The 10,707-nt window shown below is 32.5% G+C and overlaps 1 protein-coding gene across 1 annotated transcript; it reads left to right on the forward strand.

Annotated features, from left to right (window-relative positions):
* Positions 1–787: 787 nt before the first annotated feature.
* On the forward strand, positions 788–1,830 carry LOC145156844 (uncharacterized). The gene has a single exon (XM_079076069.1). It carries the CDS (start codon positions 862–864, stop codon positions 1,576–1,578), a length of 717 nt encoding a protein of 238 aa, XP_078932195.1. The 5' UTR covers positions 788–861; the 3' UTR covers positions 1,579–1,830.
* The last annotated feature ends 8,877 nt before the right edge of the window (positions 1,831–10,707 follow it).

Below are 10,707 nucleotides of genomic sequence, written 5' to 3' on the forward strand. Positions count from 1 at the left end.
AACATATACCTCCAAAATTTTTTGAGTGCATTGAAGAGCTTATAAAAGATCAAAAGGTTGAGATATAATATGTTCAATCCAGCAACAATGTAGCAGACCTCTTCACGAAAGCACTTCCTACTGCAATCTTCAGAAAACATCTACATGGCATCGGAATGCGACGTTTGCATAACACGTAATGTAACAGATGTTTATATGAGGGGGAGTCAATTATATACTACACTCTTTTTCCCTTCGTTAAAGTTTTTCCCACTAGGTTTTTTTTAGCAAGGTTTTTAATGAGGCAGTACTTCAAGATTGAACTCATATTAGAAAAATTGTCATCCAACGGGGAGTGTTATAAATTACATCAAATTATTGAGTTAGACAATGCATGTGGATAAACAGTTTTCACCCCTTGAATAATTTCATTTACCTACTAAATTACTATTTTGATAATGTATGAATAGGATGTTATGTAGTATAAATACTCATCAAATGTAAAGAGAAAAACATATCACCTTGAATACAACATTCTAAATGTTCAAGAATTCTCTCAAATCTTCTTCTTTTATTTTATAATGTTTTAGTAGAGTTCGTTAGTTTTAATTTTAATTACATCAAATTATATATATATATATATATATATATATATATATATATATATATATATATATATATATATATATTTTGTTGTTGTTGTTGCAATAAATTCGAGGGCATAATAATTGCATTAAAATATTAGTCGTGAAATTGTTATTTATAGCCTTCCACAGTTCCACTTGCATATTCCTACAGTAGTGTGTTATCCATAAACCCTAATTCTTCTAACTACTCTCTCAACCTAATCCACTGTCACTGAGCGTTCAAGCTAAAGATCAAATGGAGATGATGCCTATGATAATGGAGCTAGATGAGCTTCCGGAACAGTTTTCTCTTCCTTTCCAAGATCTTTCCGACTCACCACTCATGGAATTCTCCGGCGGAAGCTACACCAGCAACCACCCCTCCCCACCACCACAACCACAGTTCATGTATCGTAACCAACTACCTGTAATTCTTCCATCGCCACAAATCAGGACGTTACGCGAATTTCCACGATGCAGCTGGTTTCAGCAGAAGCCGGACTCGGTAGAGGCCATGAGGGAGATGATATTCCGGATGGCGGCGTTGCAGCCAGTTCAGATAGACCCGGAGTCTGTCAAGCCACCAAAGAGACGGAACGTGAAGATATCAAAGGACCCACAGAGTGTGGCTGCGAGGCACCGGAGGGAGAGGATCAGCGAGAGGATTAGGATATTGCAGAGATTAGTTCCCGGAGGTACTAAAATGGACACAGCGTCGATGTTAGATGAGGCTGCTCATTACATGAAATTCTTGAAAAAACAAGTGCAATCATTGGAACAAGCTGCAGCAGCCGGTGGTGGTGGTGGCGGTATGCCAACAAAAACATCACCACTTCCGGGGTTGAACGTTATTGGCACCACCACCACCATGAACAATCACGGTACGAATAATCACTCTAATTTTGTTCGAGCCTGTGGTCAGCCTAGTACTCAAGCTTCTCATACGGTAGGTTCTATGGAGTTGCTTAGGTAATTCCTGTGAATGAAGGAGGGTTAGGGACTTAGGGGTAGGGGGAGCTGGGGCTAGGATGAAGGGTAGTTTAGTAATTTGAGATGGGATCATGCTGCGACGATCTTAAGATTGAACTATGCTAGCAATTATGTGTGTGATGGAAATTGAATCAGTTATTTATGGATGGGTGTAGTAGCTAATACAAGCTCATAACTAATTCAATATTAACTGGGATCATGTGTATAATTAATTACAAATCATAGAATTATAAAAGGGGAGAAGTATTTCTTGTGTAATAGGATATGGGAATTAACCAGCCAGCTTCTATTCAGACAATACTGTCTGATATTAGCATTCCATAATAGAAACTTAGTCATCTATATATATATATATATATATATATATATATATATATATATATATATATATATATATATATATATATATTATCTTGATGAATATTAATGTTTTAGGTTCTCGATCTATATAAATATAATTAAAGAAAAAGAAACCCATGGGTATTAAAAATAACGAAAATAATAACATAACAATATTCTTAATAAAATCATCCTTATAGTTGAATAGCTTAACTAGAGTATTGTTCATAACTGAATAATCTTTGTGATGTTAAAATAAAAATATTACTAAAATTTTATAAAATTCTAAAAAAAATATTACATATATTATACGACTATGAATAATATTCTAGTTAAAATCATTAGAACAATGAATTCTTGTTTAATTTTGGATACTAAAAATAATGATATTTAATGTCAATTTATTGTTGTCATTTCTTTAACTTTTTCATTTTTTTAACCCAAAAATGTATTATAAACTTAAAACACATTCTCATGTCTTACATGAATAGAATCGCATGTCTAATTTGAACTTATATATATATATATATATATATATATATATATATATATATATATATATATATATATATATATATATATATTAAATAAATTATCCATAATGAGAAGGAAAATATTAAATCTAAAATACAGAAAATGATTAGTTTGTACTAATATAATTCAAAAGATAAGCATATTTCATGTATAGCCGCTATTAATTAAGAATTCCTTTATTATTACCTTCTTTGATAAAATGAACTATAATTTGTGGAATTATTTCAGGGTAAACAATAGAATGCGTTTCCTATAATTTATTATCCGTTTTGAGGACGGTGAGGTGACGTAGACTTCTCTTTAACTTAAAGCTTGGTGGAAGTTGAGATTGGTTATGCTTGTCTGTGCCAAAGATTGTTTATATATATATATATATATATATATATATATATATATATATATATATATATATAGGGAAAAGGGAATATACATTACAGCCCCACCTAAGCTTAGGTACTAAACCTCTTGAAAATACATTGTTTTACTATATAAATATTACGGTTAATGGATTCACGGTTAATACTTGAAGATGTAAATTCAAGATCGACACAATAGGGTTTAGGGTTTAGGGTTTAGGGTTTAGGGTTTAGGGTTTAGGGTTTAGATTTAGGGTTTAGGGTTTAAATTTAGGGTTTAGGGTTTAGTAATGTTCACTTGGGTGAAGTAATAAACGATAATTGAGGAAAGAAAACAGATATGGTAAACGATAATGAAAGAAAGAAATGTTATGGACGATGATATATTTACCAAGTGAAACGAAATCGGGCATATTTAGCATGTTAAAACGACATATTTTAGAGGTTTAGTACCTAAGCTTAGGTGGGGCTGTAATGTATATTCCCTATCCCCATATATATATATATATATATATATATATATATATATATATATATATATATATATATATATATATATATATATATATATATATATATATATATATATATGGTTAGGTTAGTGTGTTTTTGCTAACTATTGTATGCATGTGTAAATGATTCTAGGCCAATCAATTGTGTTAGTTTAAGCATGTGATTTTCTTTTAAAATTAAATAGAAAAAAAAAACAAATTAATAGGATTTCATTAAATCATCAGGCATGAAAGGGTAGTCTTGTACGTTACCATCATCATTTTAATAGGAAATGTTCGCTTCTTTTGGAACTGATTCACCCATCCCAAATATCTCATAAACAATCAAATCAAAACCCATTTGTATCAGAGATCAAAACATATTCTGATGTTCTATAATAAACCTTCAAAATCGAAAGATTTTGTGAAGGTATTTCATATAAATATCGACTATTAAGCCCTAAAAGACGAAGGCGGCATTGGGGGTTTTCTGTGAAGTGTATGCTTGAAAAATGCGGAGTACAAGATCGACTTCGTTCAAGTCCAAGTTCAAGAACACAGCAAATACGGTGTGGAATCTTGATGATGATGATGATGATTATTTCCGTTCGCAACCTGAAGGTATGATGATAGTTAGACTGATTTATGTATGTATGATTTGTGTTTTGCAACAAGAAGGTATGATTTTGGTTTAATTTCTTAAGAAAGTTAACCTTCAAAATGTTGGGTTTGATTATAATGATTTTTTTGCTGTGATATTTACAAAAAAAAAGCTAATAATATGATAGAATCATTTAGTTATGGTTTTTGTTCTGCTAGAATGTTTGATGCATGTATGATTGTGGTATAAACATGTTTTTTTATTATTAATTATAAACATTTTTTTCGATGATATTGGTTTTTTTTGTGATAAGAACTAAGAACAAAAACTGATAGAATGAAGTATATGTTACTCCAAGAGAATATCATATATATTTATATTGAAAAAAAAAATGTGTGATATATGTGAGATTCCGTTAGAATGAAACTTTATATTATTGTTAATTAATGTGTAAAAGTGAAATGTTTGAGACTCTGTTAGAATAAAAGTATATATATGTATGAGATTCTATTTGAATTAAAATTTATATGATTATTGATTTACGTTTCAGAGTGATATGTGTAAGATTCGGTTAGAATAAACTTTTGTAGATGTATGAGCTTCGATAAGAATGAAGCTTTCTATGAATAATAATTTATGTATCAAGTTGTAATGTTTGAGATTCTATTGGAATCGAAATCTGCATATGATTAATGATTTATGTATTTTCTATGAACAATGATTTGTGTATTTTCTTTTATTAGGAGTATTACTACAACAACAACAATAACGGGTGGAACAAGAAATAAGATCGAAAAGAAAATTTGAGAAATCAACACCAGAAAAGAAAACTCCTAGGCCTTCGAATGTTTGTTTTTATCTTAGGATTGTGTTGATGTAGTTTTTATCTCAGGAGTGTGTTTATGTAGTTTTTATTGTATGGAATGTTGTTGTTTCTTAGTAAAATATCATTCTATAAGAATATGTTATACTTTATTATTATGTCTTAATGGGATGTTTATGAAAAATGTAGTATTTATACTATTAAGTTGATCTAATAGAATGTTTGTTTTGATCTCATGGTTGTGTTGATGTATTTTTTTATTGTATGGAATGATGTTGTTTCTTAGTAAAATACCATTCTGTAAGCATATGTTATAGTTATTATTATGTCTTAATGGGATGTTTATGAAAAAATATAGTATTTATACTATTAAGTTGATCTAGCGGATTGTTTGGTTTGATTTCATGGCTTTGTTGATGTATTTTTATTATATTGAATGATATTGTTGTTTGTTATTATAATCACATTCTATAAGAATATGTTATATTTTATTATTATGCGTTAATGGAATGTTGTGAAAAAAATTATTATTTATACTATTAAGTTGATTTTGTTTTTTGGAAATGATATGTTTTTTGGTTATTAAGTTTAGCTAAGCAAGACGAATATATAAAATGATAGTATATTATGTCGAAATAAATTATAAACATTGTTAATATACTGTAAATAAAACAATACAAAAATCTTTACATTGTTACCGTTGCATCCTATGAATCAAAATTTGAGTTGACTTTTGGTTTGATATCGTAAGAAACAACCGGGGTCCAATAAAGTGAGTCATCATGTGTAGCATGTGATTGTTTTGCATAAACATAACGAATATATTATTAAAAATTTACGTATAAAATTAACAAAGGAATGTCGAGGAATTTAAAAATGACAAAAACCAGCATTCTGCAAGAATTTTATAAACATTATTCTGCAAGAATTTATAATTCTGCAAGAATTTTGTTTGATGATGTTACCTTCATTGAAATCAATATAGTTAAATACAAATTCATACATATTCTTATAGACTAATAGTCTTATACATTTCAGTATAGTTATACATATTCTAACAAAATATCATAAAAAATGAATAAAATTCTTAAAAAATAACATTCTTAAATATACAATTATTGAACAAAAACACTTGATCTTCTTCAATGGTCCAAATAATCCACTTGATTACAACTATTCTTACAAAAATGTGATGTATTATTGTAAGAATGTAATTATTCGCAAATATACTTGTTGTTGAACTCGATTTCACATCTTTCTCTTGTATGAGCAATATTTGATTCCTTCGTCAAACCATTCTAAAACAATAACATGCATTACTCGTTAGAATGCATACCAAGTACGAGATCAATATGAATAATTGAAAATAAAAAAATTATTAATAAAGATTACTAAAAATGATGATTATACTTAAATAAGAAAAAAAACAAGAACCTTTAAATTGGGAGTACTCCTTTGTTCCTTCAAAATGCAATGATGTATTTTCTCAGAATTACTCATTTGTTTCTTTAAATCGGGAGTACTCATTTGTTCCTTCAGAAAGAAAAACCTTATGAAGATAAGCTGCGGAGTTAGAAGATATAGAAATTGGAACCACTTTTGGTTTTTCAATCACATCATCCACTAGTTGAATAGTCACACCAGAACGACAAAATGACTAAAAAATAAGAATATAAATACCTATGGTCTTGGATTAAACCAATCTAAATCATACCTGCAAGATGCTAAAGAGTCATCAAGGTTCATATTAAATAATTATGCATCAAAGTGGCTTAAAAAGATCCAAAAATCAATAGATGATTATTCTTTGGATCAATATATCAAACAGTTGGTGTGCGAAGTTGCAAAGAGAGAATATGGGTGGTCTTCACACGACAACACATAACGAGTGCCCAAAGTGTGGCTATTAATTGGAGTTTCAATTGCAAAAACCAGTTGAAAAAACAATGCGAAAAGGTGGAATAAAGGATCAAATATTTTATCGCAAACAACCAGATAAATTGATCCAAAATGGCATACGTTGAACAATCATTTAACTTAAAAATAATTTTGAAAAAGATTAAAATTGAGTAAACTACCTAACCTGGAAGATGCAGATGAACAACTTTTGTGGATTCTACAATCAAATAAAATCCTTCATTGAAAATGAGGTTGCAAATCGAACAATCATATTCGTGAGTTAATTGATGTCGACGATGAACAACTATCTTAGAAAAAAGAGAAGTGAAAAATAAAACGGTTATGAGTGAAAAAGATGAGATTTTTTCTTACCTGGAGATGGAGATGTATGGATGCACTCTGCTTATCTGATGATTTCAGCAACATCAAATGAAATCGTATATGTTGCATGTGAAGAAGAAGATGCATCGTCTGGTGATATAAGAGAGACTAGGTCAAACATTTTTATTTTCTTTCCTTAATTGCAGAAAATCAATTAAATGATCTCATTAATTAAAAGCACAAAAGGTTCAAATTACCCTTACTTATTTAATAAATTATTTAATTATCTGCTAATTTGTGATTGGTACATTCAAAAACACAATAGTTGTTAGTATATATATATATATATATATATATATATATATATATATATATATATAATTAGGTCATATATGGAAAGAAATCCTTTGTGCGGACGTGTATGGACAATATCATTATGTGAAAATAACTATGTAACACTCATAAAAATCATGATAAATTTAAAAATTTTCAAATACAATCCAAATCCATAAAGTGTTTACAAAATAGTTTTCAAAACATTTTCGACATCAGAGTTTCCCAAAATCATAGATCATAACGAGAGGATGTGTACGGTCACGCTTTCGCCTTCCCGCGGTCATCTGAAGTACCTGAAACATAACCCAAAACTGTAAGCCAACACTTAGTGAGTTCCCCCAAAATACCATCACATATCCAAATGACATATACAATAACAACATGCAATGGTTCCACAGCTAAAAGACTGGATTACCCCTGATCCCACAACATAAGTTTGGCTAGCCCTCGGGGACCATAGCTTATATCTGTCTTGCTCCCTGACCAAATCAGTCATCATACTGAAATACCATCAAGCCCTCAGTACGAGTCTGGCATACCGTCTGATCCCCAGCTCGTATCTGGAATGCTCACGTGTCCTCAGTATGAGTCTGGCATGCCCTACCCGGCCCTCAGCTCATATCTGGAATACTCCAGGGTTTGTTGGCTACAGCACGGAGTAGTACAACGTCAACCCAACATAATATGTCGACATATAACAGATAAAAACATATACATATAGTAATGCAGACAGAATCACAGGTAAGTCCTACAGATCTACCAAACTAGCATATCAATAACTAGCATAAACATGCATATTTATTCCATACTCATCATATCAGTGAATGTCAGGATATCAAACCAATGGGTCGGCCTTGGAGCCTTTGACCAGCAAGTACAGTGAGGAAAACTCCCTCGCAAACTGGACAAAAGCTGATGAGGTCTCGACTCCGAATCTCAGCTCCAACCGACTCCTATTCCAACCAAATGAACCAAATCTCAATCAAAATACCTAGTCTCCATTGTCTCTGATCGAGATGTTAGATCCACCTCCTGTTTCTGGCAGAAGTTCCACGAGGAACTGGGCACGCGGCTGCTGTAACGCCCGTAGATCTGGGCTAGTCAATTTAGAGATAATAGGGGTCGAAAACGATTTTTCTACAAAAGATTGTTTAGAATAAATAAACTTAACCAAGTTGTAGACTATGTCTCAAGGGTTCCGTACATATAAAGAACGCCGAAATCCGAGTTATAACGAAGAAGTTATGGCCCGTCGAAGTTTTTCGGCAAAACCGGCACGGCACCGGGAGACGTAAATAGTGAATTTACAATAGATGACTTTTTAGCCTTAGTGATCTAAACAAAATTTGTAGTATATGTTAAAATTAGAACATCCATAAAAAGAACGCCCAAATCTGACTGCGTATGAGGAAGTTATAAATTTTCTAAGATTTGGCATAGCAGTGCATGGCCCGAAACTCGAATTTTAGTTCGAGCGATTTTTGGCTTACGCAACCTAAATGAGAGTTGAAGATCTCATTAATAGGAAATCAACGGTAAAAAGACAGACGAAAACGGAGTCCGTATGAAGGAGTTACGAATTCTTCGTGGTCATTTAACAGTCTAATCTCATCCTACTGTTAAATTTAAGATCGGTCGAGAATTAGCCGATGGAGTCTAAATCAAAGTTGTATATATTGTTTTTACCTACACGTGGAAAAAAAAGAACGTTGAAAACGGAGCTCGTATGCGAAAGTTACGGGGTTTAGAAGTCGGCAGGGTGCTGCTGCAAAAGGGGTGACGTGGTTGATTATGGGCCAAGGCTTTCTCCCCAAGGCAAGCCACCAGAAGGTGACATGTGGCATGGACTCGACCAGTAGGAGGACCTACTCGACGAGTAGAGCTGTTTTCCAGCCTATAAATAGAGGTGTCGGGTTCCCTCATTCTTCACACCTTTCCAAACCATTCTTTCTCTCTCTAGACTCTCTCTCTAGCCCCCAAACCCCCCCCCCCCCCTAAAGTGTAGGTAAACCCCCTAGCACCCGAAGGAAGCCCCGAGGCTCCAGGAGTCCCGAGAAAAGAGCCTTTCGGCTCAGAAACGCTGCTCCAGCGAAACCCGGTTTTGAGAAAAACCCGCTGTAAGTGCGCTACGCCTAACCTATCTTTAGTATAGCTTATGTTTTAATATAGTAATGTTATTAGGACCTTATAATAATTATTTGGGCTATAATTATGAGTTATATAGTGTTGTTTAACGCTTATATAATAATAATAATAGCTAGACTATTAATTAGTCTCGGTTAACGTTAGACTAAACCCTAGTGGTATTGATACTAGGTTTTGTCAAGGGAAAATTGTTTTGAGATAACGAAGCGATGTCCGAGTTCCAAGTCACCACCTTTTAGGTGAGTGCATAGTCCCTTTCATCTTACACATAGATATGAAGTATTTAATATAAATTACGTGCTATGTGTGCATATTATCTGTATACTTGCTATCTATGCTGGATGAACGTTTTTATACATGTTTTAACTGATTTAAACTGTATACGTATTTTATATCTACAAATATGTTGGGTATAACATGGGTAGATGAATGATGAGAGATAAAAGATGATGTGATTAAACATTGGCAGCTATAAACTTAGTGCCCTATAAATTAACACCGGCAACTATGGACTTAGTGCCTATTGGACAAACGATGGTAGCTATGGACTTAGTAACTATTAGGTAAACATAGGTAGCTATGGACTTAGTACTTGTTAGGTGTTGGTAGCTATGGATTTAGTACCTGGTAGCTATGGACTTAGTACCTATTAGATAAACGTTGGTAGCTATGGACTTAGTACCTACACTGGTAGCTATGGATTTAGTACCCGATGAAGGAACTTTTGCAGGTATGGAATTAGTGCATTGGCAGCTATGGACTTAGTGCCGGCCTTATAACCCTGGAAGCAAGGGAATTCGGAATAAACGAATAGATGAATCTTAGGGTAGACCCTTGATAGTAAGGAAGATAATGGGGATGGGTAAATGGGGTTGATTGTTTGTTGTTTAAACATAATAATTATATTATTGTGGGTTGAAAACCCTATGTACTCACCAGGTTTCCCAACCTGACTCACTCAAGCTTATTTGTATCACAGGTGTCGATACGAAGCTACTTTACACTGAGAGATTTAAAAGAGATGTAGATCACTAGTGTAAATAATGTAAGTTCTGTTTATGTTTATGTTTCTGTATTGACAATGACATCCCAATGTTTTGAAAATGAATAAAAATACATTTCCTCAGAAATGCTTTGATAACCTATTTATCATGTTTTCTGGGAACAAATTCCGCAACATTTTTGTTAAAAGAAGTACTCTGATTTTTATAAAGCATAAACAAAATCGGTTTTTTCTGGCCGTGAAAATGGGGATGTCACAGCTGCA

Source organism: Lactuca virosa, chromosome 2 (assembly GCF_052849685.1).
Source record: "Lactuca virosa cultivar CGN04683 chromosome 2, Lactuca_virosa_CGN04683_v6, whole genome shotgun sequence".
NCBI lineage: Eukaryota > Viridiplantae > Streptophyta > Magnoliopsida > Asterales > Asteraceae > Lactuca > Lactuca virosa.

What these genes read in the sequence shown, in the direction of transcription:
- LOC145156844 (XM_079076069.1), top strand. Translation starts at nt 862, where the DNA reads ATGGAGATGATGCCTATGATAATGGAGCTAGATGAGCTTCCGGAACAG.